At 37.1% G+C, this 19,465-nt stretch overlaps 1 protein-coding gene across 19 annotated transcripts in view; it reads left to right on the top strand.

Moving 5' to 3' along the window:
- MYO3B (myosin IIIB) overlaps window positions 1–19,465 on the top strand; it is a 256,067-nt gene that overhangs the window by 198,782 nt on the left and 37,820 nt on the right. For 18 of the 19 annotated variants that reach the window (XR_004241144.1, XM_032114004.1, XM_032114002.1 and 15 more), the window contains 3 exons: window positions 12,539–12,645; window positions 13,020–13,066; window positions 14,359–14,522. Coding sequence is in view for 18 of the 19 variants with exons in the window: in XM_032114004.1 (XP_031969895.1) it covers window positions 12,539–12,645; window positions 13,020–13,066; window positions 14,359–14,494 (290 nt within the window). In the remaining variant the exon portion in view is untranslated. Of the gene's footprint in view, window positions 1–12,538; window positions 12,646–13,019; window positions 13,067–14,358; window positions 16,549–19,465 lie in introns of those variants that run through there. The other variant, XM_032114003.1, reaches the window with a different exon arrangement.

Raw genomic sequence — 19,465 nt, 5'->3', positions numbered from 1 at the left:
TCAAAAGTGGCATTCTGTGGCAAGAGGTTCACTTGCAATGCACCGGTTTGTTCATGTTGTAGCTCTGTGGGGTCCTTTGTAGGTCATTCACACAAGGGATTAGTGCACGGTAATTAATAAAGTGTTAATTCAAACTTTGCATACTCTGCAATACCCACAGACCCAAGTACAGAATTAGGACACAAATAGATTTTGATGTTGTTAAATCACAAGCTATTCTGTAGGGATGCACTATTCAATACCAGCCAAGAATCTAGTATAGACTTGTAAGAAAGGGGTTGAAAAAAATTCAAATATCTGTAGTAATTAGGAGGTGGAAAACATATCCAACTCCACAAAGAAATTCCAGAAATCACTTAACCTGTATTTTCTGGAGTGACAAGAAATTCTGCATACCTGCAGTAGCACACAATGGAGGAGCCTGATTTTCCAGAAGGGGTAAGCTGTAATGGTTTAAAAATCAGCCTTTCCAGTGCCTCAGTTTGAACCCAGAAATCAATGCTCATTTTGGTAAAGAAGAGTTTATCAAGTTCTGAGGAATAAAATGTCATGAAAGTCACTTGAATTAGTCATGAATTTATGAGAGAAATAAAGAATCTAACTAATTCTGTAGCATTTACCACTTTAAAATAAGTGACCCTCAAAGTAAAAAGATTGTGATCTGAGGGGAATATAATACAGTGAGCTGATATACTAGTGCAAGCTGCGCCCCGTCAAGAACAGTGATTTTACAACAAAGTAAAATACTGTCACATAAGCAAGTCACTATAATACCAGAAGGTCAACTTACTTTATTTGTATATATGCACATATGTGTATATCTTCTTCTGCCCCCATGAGCTGAAATCTTCACCAAAATTTTCTTTAGAATCATTTAGGAAAGGCTGGATGAAAATTTAACATATTCTGTGTGCTTTGCACTCCCCAAACTCTTACTGCATGTGGTGTTGCTAAGTACCATGAAATACAGAGCTTAAAATTTCTATATTATTACTGAGATCCCAGGGCTGGAATTCTTTGCAGACCTCCCTCACTTTTCTTTAAACGTCTCTTCTACATTTTCTGAATTTACTTTGCTGTTACTGGACACTCCCATCTACTACTTCAGGGTGAAAGACAAGGAACTGCACCACTGAAAGTGATGAGCCCTTATTTTTGTCTAGCATTCTTCCACTAGATTCATAGTGTAAGTTGTCAATAAAAGGTTGTGATTTGGATTTGGAAGGAGTACAAAAAACAAACCTAGATGCTCTTTCACAGGTTAACAGACATCTTTAAAGCCTGAAGGTTTTTTCTACTCCTGCTTATTTTTCAAAATCTGTCACTGACTGAATAGTTTGCTTATGCTTCTTCAGTTTCTCTTTCAAAATGTTCCTCCAGAATTTAGGGGCCTGAATCTGATCTGTAGATCACTTCCAGACTATCACTGTGGGTCCCAGTAGCACTTAACAACCCCTTAAAGAAATGGATTGCTGTAGAACATAGGTCAGCAGCATTAGTTTCCTTTATCTAGCCAGGATACCTCCTTTACTTGCAACATTTACCAGTGTCAGACTGAAGTACTGTAGCAACACCAGGAAGCAAATATCTAACTAGTGGTATTTTTACAAGCTTCGGTCAAGCTTTCTTTAATACGTCCTTTAAAAGTTACTGCTACCAACTACCTTGAATTCAGAAAAAGACCTTCTTTCTTAATGAAGAAATCTACTGAGAGTTTTATCTTGGGCTTCTACCATTTATTCTTTGAAATACATGCTGAATCTGCTACACTCAAATTTGAGATACTAGTTGTATCAATATGGACCCATGGTTTCAAGCCTTTAGATATGCAAATTGTGTTTCTGTAATGAACAAAACCTTAGAGACCATGCTGTTGTGGTTCCACAGAGCCTTTATTGCGCTTCATCATTATGCTAAATTAATACAAATTTCCTGTGTGTCCAGAATTCAAAGTCAATCAAGTGGCTTAATCTCTGAGGGCATGGGATAAAAATGCTATTATTACAGTTTGGAAGAAGGTGAGGGATTACCTTTAAATGTATCCAGGCTATATGCTACAACAGCAACTCTGAAACACAGGCCATTATGAACCACATCTTAATAGTGTGAACTTACAGATTGCCTCCTGCCCTACTTTTGATCGCACAGACTAACTCTCCACAATTGTATGATGCATTTTTGGCAAATTCAGTAGTTGGCTCTGCAGAGAAGCAGTATTAGAAAGGTATTTGTGATTTGTTACTCTTCTTTAATGCACTGAATGTTTTGACTGTTTTTAAAAGTTAATCTCACTGTTTACTTTTCGTGTTTGTTTCATCTTTTTCCCCATATGCTTTGCTTTTCATAGCTAGCATCCACAAGATGAACTAGTGCCAAGTGTCCAGTGAATTTTCTGAAGCATATTAGCACAAGATGTAGCTCTTAGGATCCACAATCTGCAGTTTGAAAACTTGTGTATTAATAGCTCCAAATGTGTTTTGGAGACTCTCTCTAAAATTGATGATACTGTCATGTTATTTAGGATTTGTACTTTAAAATTGCCAAAGCTATTTATTTAATCATATTGACTAAATCATCATCCTAATTCTTTGAAGGAATAGCTGCCATCTTACTGTGCAGAAGTATCATGAGTTGCTCCATTGTTGATGTTGTGTTTGCGAGAATTTTTTTGATATCTTTTGTTTCTGAGCCTTTTTGAAAATTTCTCATACCTCCAACATGGTGCATGGTTTTACTTTGGAAGACAGGGAAGGACAAAATATTCACTCGAGATCCTTTCTAATCCTCTTTTCCTTAACTTCACTAAATAAATAAACAGCAGCAGCAGTCTGAGTCCCAACCATGGCATAATGCTGATGAGACAAGCTTGCATCATGGCAAGCCTCTAAGTGCATGATGCCTGTGTAGGTGTCCCAGTGTTTCTACTTTAGGGCTAGTACCTCAGATAAAAACTCATGGAGAAGGGAAAACGGGGCATGTCCAGAAAACTGAAGACTGACTAGCTCTCCTTTGTATTCATCTTTGCATGGAATTTCAACTTCAGCCTTCCAGAAGCTCAGGTTGATCTGGTGCACTGCTAACAAAGAGGCAAGTGTAATGCAACCTTTCTGCCATAAACAGGTAAAGTTGATCTTGAAATATCTACAGTGAAGATACTGATATTTGCCTTGTGAGAAGTTACCTCAGCCTCCATTTCAGGTGCCTCTTAGGGATTTGTTCTGCTTGAATTTATTTATTTAAAGTTGATCTCTTTCCTGGTTGTTTGAATATTAGCAACCTTACACCAAAAAAAACCACCAACCAACCAACCAAGAACAACAACAACACACAAACAGAAAAACCCACCCACACATAAAAAAAACATTTCCAGTCCCATCCAAATCTATTTATCCTAATTCTCTCTCTCTCACAGTAACCAAGAGGAAAAGCCTAGGGTATAGTAAAAAAGTAGGGCAAGCAGAGATATTTGCCCAGAACACTCTCCAGCCAAACGTGGTTTGTGGCTCAGGGATGTCTCAATCTGGAAGTGATCTCTTCATATTTAATTGCTCTCGGTAGGCTTTTCTTCTATGAAGTTCTTCATTAACTTGTATTGATCATACAGCATTGCTCAGTGAGAGAGACATCACTTATGTCACATGATAATGTGAGATAGATATTTTTTATCACCTGGTGGCTATTGTATTAACCAGCTTGTCTAGAACTAGGAAATAGGCTGTGGGATGTAGTAATTCCAGCATACCTGAGATGACCTGGTTTTTATCAGTAACTGTCTCTTCTGAAAACATCACAAGCCAACTGTATCATGCATCCTCAGCAGTGGCCAGCAGATCATGGGAGGTGATTCTGCCCCTCTACTCTGCTCTGGTGAGACCCGACCTAGAGTGCTGCCTCCAGCTCTGGGTTTCCAAGCACGGGAAAGCACTTGTTGGAGCAAGTTCAGATGAGGGCCACCAAGTTGATTATAGGGATGGAGCACCACTCCAATTAAGAAAGGATGAGACAATTGGGATTGTTCAGCCTGGAGAAGAGGCAGCTTCAGGATGAGCTAATTGCAGCCTTCCAGTACCTAAAAAAGGGGCTCAAAGGAAAGATGGAGAGAAACTTTTCACCAGGGATTGTAGTGTCAGGACAAAGGGAATGTCTTCAAACTGAAAGAAAGTAGATTTAGATTAGATACTAGGAAGAAATTCTTTACTCTGAGGCTGGTGCAGCACTGGAATAGGTTACCCAGAGAAGTTGTAGATGCCCCATCCCTGGAAGTGTTGAAGGCCAGGTTGGATGGAGCTCTGAGCAACCTAGTCTAGTGGTAGATGTCCCTGCCCATGTCAGGGGGGTTGAAAGTAGATGATCTTTAATGTTCCTTTCTACCCAGGCCATTCTATGATTTTATTAATTAACCAAAAAGCATCTTCCACAACCACCATGGGTGGGAGGGAAAGAAAAATAATGATCAGTTAAGTTTTCTGCATTGTTCAGAAGTGGTTTCTGCCATTCAGATAGTTTGGCATGAATTATTTTTTCCCTGAAGTTACAGTTGTATCTGTGTAAACCTCTTGGACTTTGACTAATTGCCACACCTTTGGAACCCACTATTAGATGTTATTATGTGCAGGGCATATAAGGGCTCCTGTATATTTCTCATATGGGAAGATATCCTAAGGACCATACTTGTAGAAGCGTGCTGTTTGTTGACAGGTTTGAATCTTACCCATGTTAGTCACTGACAGTTTAGTTCTTTGGTATGCTTTGTTTAATCTCTGCCTTTTTCCTCTGCAGTCAAATCACTCACAATAGAAACTGAAAGAACTGACAAATACTGAAGGATCAGAACTGTGTTGGAAAGAAAAAAATGGCAAAAGCCAAGATTCTAGCTATTTATGGATCTTGTTTCCCAACAAAGTGTATCTAAAAGCCATTGTCTTAGGGTTCAGAGACAGCTAAATGATTGATTTCACATAAAATATTTGTTGTTCTAATTACAGTGTCATCTGGGTCGTTGGCAACAAACAGATGCAAAACCAGCCTTTACATACCATCTTGAAAAACTTATGATTTGCTTAGTGTGCTTTATAATCTAAAGCATATGGCTTTGCATAAAACTGCAGTATCCAAAATGAAGCTGTACGTAATGAATCACTGGGTAGAAGAAAATGCATTGCTTCTGTTACAAGCTCTTTCAGTGTGTGTATTCAAATGGTTCTGTTTAGGGTTATAAACAAAAGGCTATCCTCACAGTTTCAGCAGTGTGTTACAGATTCTGGGATGCACATGACATCAAAGAGGCTACATTAATTTCCCTAGCAGTCTATGGCTCTTGGCACTATGAGCACACTCCATCTGAATAAACAGAATTCTACTTCACCACAGTTGTGTGGGGGATCCAAGGTGATCATGAAGCTTGGTTTTGTTTTATTTTATATCTTTCTATAGGATTTTTTACTTCAGATTCTGTGTGTTCAGTCAGTCTGGTAACTGCATTTGAGCTACAGAACACTTCCGCGACTATGCTTTGCTAACCCATGACAACTACAAAGCACTTGACACTGAAAATGATTCAATCTAATATATTATTTTTACGTAATGAATCCAGGTAAGAGCTTTAAGTACACTGGAGTTGCTAAGAATTAATCACTCTTCCTAAGCATTAATATTTTTTTTTAAGTAGTTATCATCTACTTTCCATTAGCAACACTTACGTGAAGATTCAGTAAGGTATTTTGTGAGTTAGCAAGGGCTGAGGTCTTGTAACTCCTCAAAGCACATCTGATTTATTGTTCTTTCCATGCTTGCTTGTCACTAGCAGCATGAAGAGTGCCAGCTCCTATAAATATTCCTGGACACTCTTATGTACAGAAAGGCACCAAGGGAATTTGGTGGCAGGAATGGTTCCCATCACACTAGATCTCATTATATCAACAGAATAGATGGCATTATTGAACATTTGCAGAGGTCTGAAGCTACTGGTAGGTAAGCATGAAGTATTCTGGAGACAATTACAATTGTTAATAGTATTATGTCAATATGCCTCCAGGCTCCTTATGTTACTAGATTAATTTAATCCTCTGATGCCAGAACATAGGTTCAAATGCTTCACTATTAATGGTTTTTATTCCCTTTTCTTCTTTTCCTTAGTTTCTCAGTACCTTACTTAACAGTTTATTTTTTTTCCTTTTTCCTCCTTCCTATGGTTTTCTCTTTTCTCTCTTACTAACCTTAGAAGGGAAAAGAACATAATGAAGACATACCTTATTACTCAAGTCACCAAGGAGTCTTGCTCTTTATTCTCTCCTACCCTGTGTTGTTGTCTCTTGGTGTGGTTTTGCCTGTACTGAGATTAAAATTTTACAGAGACAGTGTGTTTATTTTCTATCAGCCTCCAGCATTTTTGCAGAACTACCATAATATAATTGAATTTATAGTATGTAGCATAGACACAATAACTTCATTATTTCCAAATGAAGCTACAGATTATTCTGCAGTATGTGTTCAGTGAAGCCTATTAGACCTGCTATCCTGTCCTTGTTTCTGATACTTTTATAATCGGTAGCATTAACAGGCAGTGTACAAATACCCTGTGATGTGGGCCAGGTATCTCTTCATGTGTACTCATACTAAAGTCACACTGACTGCAGTTTAGTACAGGGATATGCAGGATAGTTCTGCGCTAACCAGATTGAGTATGGCAGGCAGACGCAGCAGGAGCTCAGTGGGGACTAACTGCTTGAGTATTCACTCTGCTTTCCAGGCACATTTTTCATTTTACTCCCATTTTGCACTTTACTCCTGTTTTATACTTAAGGTATGATACAAATTTGTGCATATGGTGGAGAATCATGGGAATGGAAAAGGAAGGAAAATACATTTGTATGAATAATCATAGCCAAACAGCATTGTGTGCCCTTTGTAGATGGCTCTTATTTAAAATAAAGCTGAAATAATGAAAATCATGAAGTCTAGTTAATTTGCAGTAGTATTTACTGTGTAAGTGATGTTCAGTCAGTCCCATTTAACACTGATATGAGTGGGACCACAATTATTAGCCCCTTGAGTCCTCTCCTTGAACAGACTTGCAAAGCACACAAGAAAATGTAGTTGTTCCTTGAAGTCAACATGCTGCACGTAATTATCCACTAGCATCCAGTCCAGGAGGAGGAAGTATATTATCATTGTCTGTGAGGTCATTTCTGCATTTGCCTAAGACTTCAAGAGGAAAAGTGAAGTTAACTTGATGCCTTGAACAATGATTCAAAACTGGAAACTTGAAAACATCAAAATACATATAAATTATCAAAGGAGAACAAAGACAATTTTTTCCACAAAAGTCTTCTCCCCAGGCTATTACAATGCTTTACATAGGCATGATCAATATATCCAGGCTTGAGAACCAAAGTCTTTTGGAATAAATTAGACTGGCAGGAAAAGAAACAAACAAAGAACAAATTAACATGATTTTAAACATTGCTTAAATTTTCATGAATGTAGACCTTGAGATGTTATGATGAGATCCCATGAGTCTGTGCTAATATTTGCTTATAATTAAGGGTTGCACTTTCATGTTTCATCTGGTATTATAGATTGGAAATCAGCTACATGCTTACTATTTTTCTTGGTCGTACTGATTTCTCTACTTTATTTGCTTACTCCGTTAATAATATATATGATCCCCTAAATGGCCCCATTACCTTTCCTTTAACAAACTGCCCCTTCTCGTCCTCTAAATCTCCTTGTTTGAGTAATTAGGAAAAAGCTAGCCTTCCTGTGATACTCAGTTTGTGTTCACCTATAGCAGTAAAAGAGCCAAGACTAACCCCTCCCAAACCTTCTTTGGGTAAATGGCTTCAGAAGGAAAATGAGTGTACTCAGCTCCACTCTTCGATCAGTTGTGATGGATGAAGTCCCCTCAGCAAGGGAATTGGCAACACAGCCTCTTTGGGGCATTGCCACACTGGCAAAGAACCTTTGTGTGCATTCCTTGCAGAAAAAGTAAGATGTCAACCAGTTTTTAGAGCCCCACGTGTGCTGCACCACCCTTAAAACAATCTGATTCACGTCAGTTTATTTTACAAGTTCCAAATGCAGTTAAGCTGCTTCCTCACCATTTCTGTGCAGAATTCTCCATATTGGAAAAATTAGCAAGATTATCAGCATCAAGAGGTTTTTGAAGCAAGAGTTTAGATGAGGAGTTTATGGAGACCCTAATTTCATTTCAGCTAGCAAAATCTGATGATTCTGTTCCTCTGACATGCCTGCCCAGCGCCTGGTACCCATGCTTTCAATACTAAGATAATCAAGACAATAAGGACATCTAAGATGAGATTTTCACTGAATATCAAGTGAAGTCATCTGCCCCATGGGAAGTCACTAAAAAAATACGTTTTGGCCACTACTGTTTGGAAGTATTGGTCAGGGCCCAAATCTTAGATGCAAAAGTACTTGCGTCAGTGCTAAAGAGCACTTTGAAGTCTTTTGTTAAATCTTATGGCTTAGCAGTTTGTACATTTCTGAAAGAGTCCTTTGCAATTTATGGAAATGATGGATTTTTAAACAGAAAAATCTTCTAAATAAGATAAGGCATAAGAAATCTGCTAATCATCCCCAAGCCAAGAGATATTGTTAAAAGTGTCAGTATAATGAGTATGATGGCTAATTGAAGAAAAATATTTCCATTTCAGCCATAAGAAAACAAAGAAGAATCATGTGGAAATTCAGAAACTATATCCCAGAATTTAAAAGATCAATACAGATCTTCTGCAGACTGAGAGTTCTGATAAAAATTTACATTAGAGAAATTAATTCCTGTTAAGCTAGACGTGATCTGTGTCACATCTTCAATGGTTTTTAGCTTAAGTCAAAACATGCCTTTTCTAAAAGCTTCTAATCTCAACCCGAGTTTCCATCATACTGCTAAATATTTTTTCTCCTGATTGATTACTTTCAGTATGTGCTGTATTTCTGGTCTAAAATTTTCTTCTGCTTCTGACCGTTAGTTAGTCTAGACTTTTGTTTTCAAATGTGAAAAACCCTCCACTTTCTATATAGGGGTTTACACTTGCTTCAAATAACCTCTTAACCTTCTTTTGAAAAAATGAAGTAGAACAGTTTTCATATATTTCTCACCATATGGCAGATTTTCCAGATTTCAAATCGTTCCTGTTCTCAAAACATTCTGCCCTTTATTGCATCCACTTTAAAACAATTCTGTACACAACAATAAAACTGTTTTCCTGTTTCTGTTGAGTAGTCCTCTCTTCTTTGCATCCAGTCTATTTCATATTCAGCTGAATATCTGTAGTTCCCAAGTCTCTCCTGGAGACACTGCTTTCCAACTATACAATTCCCAGTTCATAAAAATGTATCTCAGATGTTCGACTTTGCATTTAGTTGAAAAAAGATATCTTTTTAATCTGTCCAAGCTCTGCAAGGTTCTGGTTTTCTGGCTTGGGCTCTTATGTATCAGAGAAATAAAAAGGAAAACCAATAGTGGTAATAGAGGACTAAACAGAAACTCCATCCATTTCTTTACTTACAAATACTTCCTATTCCAACCGCTTGATCCATTAGCCAGTTTCTATTTCCCTTCACTGTAAGCAACATCAATTTAGTGGTGTCTTTAGGGAAACATCCACATGAGCCTGCTCACGCACGTGTGTCAGCCGCTCTGGGCTCAAGCGAGAGGAGGATGCCCAGAACCTCAGCTACTCTACACTTCGATCAGCTGACATAGTGCACTTCGCAGAAAGCATTGTGCCTACTCTCTGTTATTTCTGCACTGCAGTAAAGGATTTATCAAATAAGAAATTGTAGCCTCACGAGTTTCTCTGCTCAGTTACAAGAAAAGGTTTTCTTGCAGACAAAAGGGGGTCAGATCTCTTTCTTAAAAAGTGATGCTGAAGGACAACCTGAAGAAAGTGCATGTGCTCACACTCGCTCATCTGGTCTCTAAATTTGTAGCAAACTAAGGAGCCTGGATGTGCCAGAGGCACTTGGCACAATTTCTGTGCAGTATAGACAATACCTTGTTAATGATACTGGTGCTGCTACTATTGCTATTGAATTACAAGTGACTTTTTTCTTATTGGTGGCTTTAAGTTTGTCATCAAAGCAAAATATTTTAGAACAGCATTTAAAATGCCTATGCAACTGCTGAGTGTTGAGCACATGTTAATACCATTTTCTCCAGATATGGTAGTTTATGATAAATGTTACCAGATTTTGTACTGTTCATGTAGTGTGCAACTAAGACAAATGGGCCCACTGAAAGGGTATTTCCTTTGGAGAATACAAGCTGCAGACCACCCGTAGGATACACAGAAATAATTAAGTGTCAGGATAAAAAGGTAGAGCAAAATATTAGCGACTCAGAATCCTAATGAATAAAAGACATTAAAAAAAAACAACCTATATATATGTGTGTTTTGAAAAAAAAAATGTGAAGGCCTCAAGAGCACTTAGGGGAAAGGAAAAAAGAACACTCCATCACATTATTGTACTGTTTAAAAATTTCTAAGTATTTGTGTGCTGTATTTTTACAAGCTGCAGAGAGATATGTGAAATGACGCAAAACAGTGAGGACCTGATTTTGTACCAGCCTCTTTCTAGCATAAAGAAAACTTCATTGAAAGGTATTCAAAAACTATCTTGCTGTAAGAAAAAGCTCAAATGGCCTTGCAACTGAAAACATTGCTTGCAATAATTGCAGACCTTGCTGTCCTGAGAAAGAAAGCTCTAAGATCAATTTGAGTAACTTTCAGAGCAGAGAGAAGCTAGAATGTAGTTATGACAGGTCTTCCACAACATTTTCAGACTTCAGAGAGAACAAAATTGCACTTACATCCTATCTAAATCATAGTGAAAAAAATTTTCAAAGAAACAGATATTATTTGGGCACCCAATTTCCTCAGAATTGTTTTCTGGTACAGCTTCTGCCTTGTCTGGTTGTATACAATACACCCAAGTAGCAAAGATTCTGGCTCAGCCATCACAATCTCTTTAGCAAAAATATAAAGGTTTACTTAACTTGAAAGTATGAAGTATTGAAGCATTGGGTATTAAATTAGCAAGCAGCATGAGTGTATTATTTTACACTTTTTTTGTTTTAATGGATAAATATAACCTTTCTCTATAAAATTGAGTTTGAATTTTAGACCCAGCTCTGCAGTCAATTCCCTGGTGGTCATTTAACCACCATCCCTCCCAGGTGTTGTGATGGAATGAACAAGTGCTCCTCTCCCACGCAGACGTTGCAGTTGCACACTGAGAGGAAATTATTATCTTTAAAATTTTATTGTTGAGAGGGAGAAAGACAGTGAAAGGAAGAAAATCTCTTAGAAAAAGTCAGTCTTTTGGCTGAAAAGGCCAAAGTTCAAACATCTCCTCTACCTCATCCGGACTGCAGGTACAAACTGTAAGCCTGAGTGCATAATAAACTTCCTTTGTAATGTTACCTGCTCCTTAAGGCCAGATCTTGTCAATGGATTTGTGAGATTAGAGCCCTGCATCTGCAAAAGCCATATTAACTTGAGTTTTGAAGTGTTTGAAGGAACTCATGCTACTTGATCTTTGTGCTGGCCTTTTGTATAGGAGCTATTTCCTTGTGCAGTATGGAATGCAAATGTATAAGATGTATATTTTTCCTTTGGTGCTGCCAAACCCTGTTTTTATTCATACTGTCACTAAAATAATTTTCAACAGGGAGATATGAGAAAAGTCAAAGGCATTGGAAGAATCATTTGAAAAGTAAATTACCTTTCGTTACCCCCTACAGTATTTTTTTAGTAATTTACGTATCCTGAAAATAGTTATCCTGTAATCCAAAGTATGTACCATGGAAAATACCTGGTAAAATAGAGTATGGCACACCATAATGTCTTTTCTCCTTAATACTAAAAAAAAAAAAAAAAAAAATTAGCAAGCTGTTAGTTCTTTTCAGAAACCCGTCTGAAATATTTCCTTCATCTTTAAATTCTGCTTTCCAGATGACTTTAAGCAACTGTTACTTTACAGCACATCACAAATTATATGAAGAAAGTGTAATTCCAAACTGGTTTGGTTAATCTGATTAAACAGAGAGCCATGTCAAGAAGGTAGCCTTTTTATATAATGAAAATGATGATAATAGACTAAGTCTCATCAGTCAAGAGACTTTATTACTGTCTACTGTAGAAAAACTATTTTGTTGCTGCTGAATTATACGTCCTTAGCTAGTCACAATATACCTCATTTCCTGCTTAGATAACAGAAGATATTAAGATAAAGTGTGAAAGGAATAAGGAACTGTGTGATATAGATATATGGAAGAATAAAAAATGTTTAAAAGTGAAAATCAAGTTCTGCATAAAAACTTGCATTTGAACTAAGTTTAAAAGAGAAAACAAAGACTCCCAAATTTCTGTTTGCTTACTTTGGATAGAACAGACTTGCTAATAAATCCAGGACCAAATAGGACAGAAGAAAAGACCGTTTAGAGACTAAAATGTGTTAAGACGTTCACAGCACCTGGCACAGCTTAAAACTAAATTGTGTTATCTTACTGTAGGTTCAGAAAACTGTCTTGAACAGAAGCTGAGAACACCTCGTCGACGATGTCAGCAGCCCAAAATGCTGAATAGCCCTGAGGACAACATGTACTATAACCAGTTAAATGTGAGTTCAAAGTGGCAATAAAGCTGTTTTACTGGCTTTGTTTCCAGTTAATAATTCTGTTATTAATACCTGTTTCAGCCCCTCCAGCCCCACCCCCACGTTCTTCTGCTCTCGTCTTGAACATGTGCTTATGCTCTTTATCTGTTGCTTTCATGTCAGGATGTCTGCCTTCACGGTGAATAATTGATGTGGTTTATCAAAGACGAGCAAGATGCATGCTTCATCAGGCTCACTTGAGCCCTTTGATCAAAAAAATTATGCTGTGACTTCTGATATTATCAGCATCTGCTTGCATTCAACACAAAATCACTTTGAATTAAAAATTAACGACTTGCTGCTTTGCTTTGACTGTGTGTTCTTGGCCCTCTCCACAGGGAACTCTAGAATATCAAGGGAGCAAGAGGAAGCCAAGAAAACTTGGGTAAATATCTATCTTCTTAGTTCTAAGCAACTGTAAACAGAAGAAGTCCTTTGTGATATTACAGAATATGCAAAACTTTCTAGAGAGGTTTCTAAAAATAAACAACTAACATATTTCTGTGCATTGATATTGGACATTTTCTGCAGAAGCAAATGTAAAACTTGCATGTACTGCTGTCTGCAGACACTAGAACTGATTCTTACAAAAAATGCTCCCCAGGTCTCTCTGTGTACTATTACTACCAAACAAAACACCAGCATTCTTCATATTTTTAAGTGTGTTTACCACAAGTGAAATGTGCCAAGTGAAGAGTGTTGGTACTGAAGGTGTGTGACCTAGAACCTGTCCAGAAGCCCTGCCATCGCCGCAGCAGCACACTTGCAATGGGCCTCTGCCTTCCTGGGGGAGCACACGTGAGGAGCTGACAGAGAGGCCACTCGGCACAAAAGGGAGTTGCTCCTTCTCTGTTGAACTGAGTCAATTCTCATTGTTACATGAGCAGTTACCACCTGGTATAGGTAGAAAAAACTAGGCTGGCTCCTATACAATTGCCAAAATATTTCCCTGCCTGATCACATAGACTGGAGAGAACTGATGGATGCTTGTTCTTGCAGACACATTTAGTCCAAAAATTTACTAGGACTTTCTGTATTGTTTCCTCTGTTTTTTATTAATCTTCTGAGTGCAACTGTATGAACAGAACGTCTTTGAGTCAAGGTTAAAGCCCAAAATTTTGCATGACTGTGCAAGATTTGGGTTTTTTTCCTCTCCCTCTCCTAGTTTAAAAAAGTTTGTATTCTGGGAATAAAAACACTAACATGGGACTGCTCATCATACATCGCAAAAAAATGAAAGCCCCTTGCTGTCAATAGGGCTTTTCCCAAAAATTGATGATGTAGTCTTTGGCTCACATTCACAGCAAGCCATCATCTGAAATATGATACCAAAATCATATCCTAGTTGTGGAACATATACAGACAAAAAAGCCATATTGCTCAAATTAAATGCCTATTTGATGCAAATAGTTTTTCTATCATTCTATACTCCCAAACTGAAAAATGAGATTGCATTTCACTGATCCTCAGAACCATTCAGAATATAATCATAAAATGTAATAGCACTTGAAATATGTATAAAAGCTGTATCTTGCTCATCAAATCATCCTATCTTTTTTTTTTTTCCATTCTTATACTAGGGATTTGCATTTTTACATCCACAGAATAGTTTCTATTTCTGAAGATATTGACAGAGTTAAATTTTAACTTAAGGAGTGTTGTTTGTTTACTTTTAAGCCAAATCAAAGTACTGGATGGAGAGGATGAGTATTACGAATCATTGTCAGCTGTTGAATCTACCCCTGAAGATGATGATTTTCTCAGCTCACCATCTCCTCCTTCTTCAAGAGATGTGTCTTTTGCTCAAAGCTGAACCTCACTTATTCTATTGACTAATACTGGTAAGAGTATTTTTCTGCTGATGATCTCTTCCAGTTAACTTTGTTACTGTGTGTTTATATAATATGTTAAAAATACCATGTTAGCTAGTTACTTTAGTTCACTGATTTGGACCTGGGTTGGCAGCTGTACACTGTCACATTTAGCTGTATTTCTATAAACAATTCCAGTAAAGGGGAGCAGCACTACCTGGATGTGTTGATGTTGATAATGGACACATTTCTTTAGCAGCAAGATTAGTTTATCCAATTCTGACCCCTTCTTTCCTGCTTCCCCCTCCCCTGGCTGCTGTTCCCACCCTGTGCCATTCCTTCTGTTGTGCTGGCACAACCGGTGGTAGAGCCGTGTGAAAAGTAAGATCAAGAAACTGAACTAGATTAAAAGAACACTGTACTAAAAATTTTAATTTGGGGTCATAGTGAAAATGGTTTGTATTTCATTAGACTGATATTAAACATTGTCCTTTATAACATTCTCTGCTGTGTATGACTTTTAACACTAGAAAAATGTACAGAGTAAAATAATCTAAAATATAATTGTGTCTCAGTTCACCTTGCAAGTAGTTTTCTTACAAAGTATTAGTTTACTGTAAGTCTAACTTGAGGAATTACTTCAAATGTAAGAAGTAAAACAGTTTTAAGTCTAACGTTTCACACACTGCTTCATATAATCCTTGTGACTGAAACCATCATTATGACTAGTTATTCTTGTTATCCATGCAAATATTTAATTTATTCCTTAAACTGTATCTCTGGGCTCCAGTGACTCCTGCATTTCCACAGCCCTCCTGTACGTGGCAGAGGGGAAAAAAGTCACCTGCAAATTTCTCTACTTGCTTTTCACTTTCTTTGAAAATCCTTAATGAAACTGTGCGTGACTTTCTATGGAATACTGAGATTCTTTGCCACTTACTGTTTCCATGGCAGAAACAAACTATTTCACCTTACTTTTTTATTTCTGGTTCAGAGACACAATTTTGATCTGTGACCATTCTTTGCTTCTTTTCCAGACAAGCTCTTGTCAAAAACTTTTGGAAATAAAATGTTTTCATTTACTGCCTTACACATTTGCTCAAAATAATTCATTTTTTCTTTTTTGAAAAACCATAGTGATTAAATCTGACCATGTATTTTACAGACCTAGTTATGATCCTTGTTTTTATCTCTGCTCCAATGAGTTTACCCTGATCTGTGCTGATAGATCTTCTTCCTACTGGAGATGCATCTCACACCTGTTTCTTAAGCTACATAATTTCTTACTATCAATGTTCCCTGGCATCGGTTTTTTGACCACAGGACAAGGAAAGGTGGCATGAGAAATGAAACCCAAGTGCAGTCAGGATAACCGTAAACCAGAATAGGGTTCAAAAGAAGAAAAAGTAATGAAATAGATAGTTCCACAAAAGCTTTGTTTCTCCTAACAAACACAGAAATTGTTAGGCTGGGCAGATGAGGATGAGTGAAGGATTCCAGGAAGAAAAATTCTTCAGTCATTCTTCACCCAAAATGTGAGAGAAGGTTGAAACTGGAAGCTGTAATCCTGACAGACACTGAAGTCTTTCAGTTCACTCCTCATTCTCCTGTGATGTACATTTGGGTAGGTGTACTTTACAGGCACTTAAGAGCCTTTGAAATTTAGGAACTCCTTAAACAACAGAGATTTGGTGAATAGCTGCAGATGAATTAATGGCATTAAAAAATGCAGCACAAATAGAAATGGCAACTAATATGCATGCATGGGTACAGATCAGTTTCTTTACATTTTGTCAAAATGCAACAAGAGTGAGTATTTGTTATGATAACGCATCAAAATTATGTCACTTTTCCTATGCAATGTATAAATTTGTTATATATGTTAATTTGTAACATAGCTGGATGGAAAATAACAGTATTTTTAAACAGTCAAATTACTTGCTCTTCTATTGGCATAGATCACACGGAGTCCTAGCAATATTGATTCTTTCTGGTTCCTTCCTTTTTGAAAACTGTTTGGGAAAATAAAGTTTTATTGTTACTGCAATTCACACCATTATTCATAGTTAAGAGTTTATAATTTGTTTTAGTTAAATGGCGGTGAGGTTTCCAGATAGGTATTATGTCACCTGCCTAAAAACCAGCAGTTTACCTTGCACTGAGTGATACATTACTCTCAGTAGTTAAGTTCATAAAGAAGTAAGGGAAAGTGAAAAATAATATATAATTCAGTGAGGCACTTAAGCCAAAGCCTAGTCCCATTGAAATCAATGAAATTTTGGCACGTGATTAAGTGCTTTGCTGAATGGGGGCCCAAGATAACAAGAGCAGCTTCGGAACAATAAAGAATAAAGCACAGGCAAAATGCAAAAACTCTCTAAGTACATCCCTTAGGTTTCTTCCTTTCACTTCTTCCAATTGTTAAGCTCATATCAATCTCAGCCATCAGAAATGGACTTCAAAGAGATTTTAAGCAGTCTTTAATTGCATGGAAAGGGTAGAATACAATATTTTCCTTGTTATATGCAATGCCACTATCTACATCTACTATACTTTTTCAAATTAGTTGGTGTCACTAATACTTTAATACTGAATTTACTACCTAAAAGCTGCTGTTGAGTAGTATGGTTTCATTCTTGCTGCTTCGTAGCTAAACACTGTGCACAAAGTCAGTCTGTATATTTTATTCTTTCCTAACTTACCCCCTTTCCTTGTTTGTTTTCACTTCATCCTCAGCAGATGACCCTGTGAGGTGGTCTTCTCTCATCCTGATTTTAGAGCACATATATGCTTTTCAATTATTAGAAGTCTTGCTGTAGAGCCATGTAGTCGCATTATGACTGACCAAAGAGTTGAAATTCTGTTATCATATTGGTAGAAGTGTGTGTTTGGGTTGATTGATTTGTGTGTGAAAAGGAGTACAGGAGGCATGTCAGTGTGATGATCCTGGTCAGTGGAAGCGTATCAGTGTGAATTGCTTAGATTTTCTCATTTGGCTTTGATACCATTGAGGCATTGTTCTGATTTATTTCCTTTCATGTATATTATCCTGAAATGTTAATGTATTTTGCTTAATAGTTCATAACGTATCCTATTCTTAATATTTTATAAAAGTAAAGAGTTTAAATCCTGTTAGGTAGAAGAAAATTTCTTAGACAGTGTGTAATATATTAAACAGTTTTCAGCTGATAGAAGAGAAAAGGATGAAGCTCAACAAGGGATTTTAGCAGATTTCTTCTGTAGACCTTAATGGCACTAGAAACTGGTTCTTGCTAAGGACAATTTCTGCCTTTTGGTTATGACAGCTTAAAAACTTGTCTCTGTGCCAAAAAAAAATCGGGCAGGGAGCTTTTGGAGATTAGCCCCTTTCATTTGGTAATTTTAAATGTGCTTCTGACTTAAACATTTACATCACTTTAGTAACATAAAGGGGCCTTAGAACAGGAGTAAATTGCAGCCATCTTAAATTTGCCCTCAATGTGACCTCCCTCACCCATACACTGTAAGAGTTGTGGAAAGGGCTTTTGTGCACTGAAGGTCTTTTAAGTGGCCCCTATCAGGCTATCCAAGGATTTGTTGTTACTTAGAAGCTTATAAAATGTGGCTATAAATGATATAAAACGGGGTGGTACTACTACCTATTTTACACCATATAAAAATTGATGTGAAAATAAGATTTAAGTCCAAATTTTAAAATTTCACCTTTAAAAAATATTATAATTTAATGTTTATACCCGCCTGTTCTAAGATTTGTAATTATATAGGAATATTGCTTTTTTGTTGTAAAATAGTTACCAATGAAATAAATAACTCAAGCTACCATACTCTTATTTCTCATTCCTTTTTTGATTGTCTCAAAACAGAAGGGGAGTTTTGAGAGACAGCCAAACTCTGAAATTTTTAAATGTCTTCAGGTTAACCAGATAAATATAGTGCATACAATTGAAAATAAAGCCATATGGCACAAAAGTATCCTCCTATGAGACATGGGTAAATGGTTTTAGTACCAATATATGCACGAGACATGGCACATACTAAACTTATCCATCCTGCTTTTAGCTCTGACAACAAAATATGAGAAGTAATGTCAGTTTTGTTGTTAACACTAGAAATACATTTTGATAACACACCTTTTCTGTAACAGTACTCACCCTAGGAGGAGTTGTAGCAGAATGCATACTTAACAGAAACTGTTTCTGCTTGACAACAAAGCAGTACTCCCAAACTGACAAAAGTAACACAGGATGCTGTGAAAACCAAAGGCTGGGGAGCAGCCCTCTAGGTCAGGGCTAAAGATTACAGAAAGTGAGAGGCTTTGTGTCTCATTTGTGATGGGCACTGGAACAGAGAAGGGAGAACATTGACAATTCATAATAATAGAGCACTGTGTCTTTAAATGCACAGGCTGATGCCTAACTCATCTTAATAGATTTGTCAAGAATTATTGGATATTATTTTATTACATGTATAAATCCAAGGTCAGCCAGAACAGTAAATATATACATTGTGTTATCATGGAACTGTTTATTGTAGTACTCATACTGTGATGCTGAAGGACATAGGAGCAGATAAGTGAAAAGCATATCTTGGAGTAATGTTTCCAGAAACCAGATTACATATTATTGATCACACCAGTAATAGATAAATCTCTTGCTTTTGTTTGGCAGGCTTATTTTTTAATTAAATTGCAGAGAGATATTATTTTTTCAATAATTTAACTAGGATTTTTTAATATAGTTGCCAATTGGAGATGGCAAGTAGGTAGATCAACTTGTGTGCTTTTTTCTGCAAAAGATCCAAACCTCAATTTCTGACCCATTACCAGTGAGAATCTCATTTCAATCTCTAAGTGAAAGTAATATCACCACAACAAAGATTGGATGTCATCCACTGGGCTGGAGTTCAGTGCTGGGAGGCAGGCCGGCCTGTCACAGCTGTTTCCAAAAATTGTTGTGCTACTGATCATGGCAAGT

The sequence above is a fragment of the Corvus moneduloides genome, chromosome 7 (assembly GCF_009650955.1).
Source record: "Corvus moneduloides isolate bCorMon1 chromosome 7, bCorMon1.pri, whole genome shotgun sequence".
NCBI lineage: Eukaryota > Metazoa > Chordata > Aves > Passeriformes > Corvidae > Corvus > Corvus moneduloides.
Note: the sequence above shows the minus strand (reverse complement) of the source record. Positions and strands in the feature narration are given on the sequence as shown.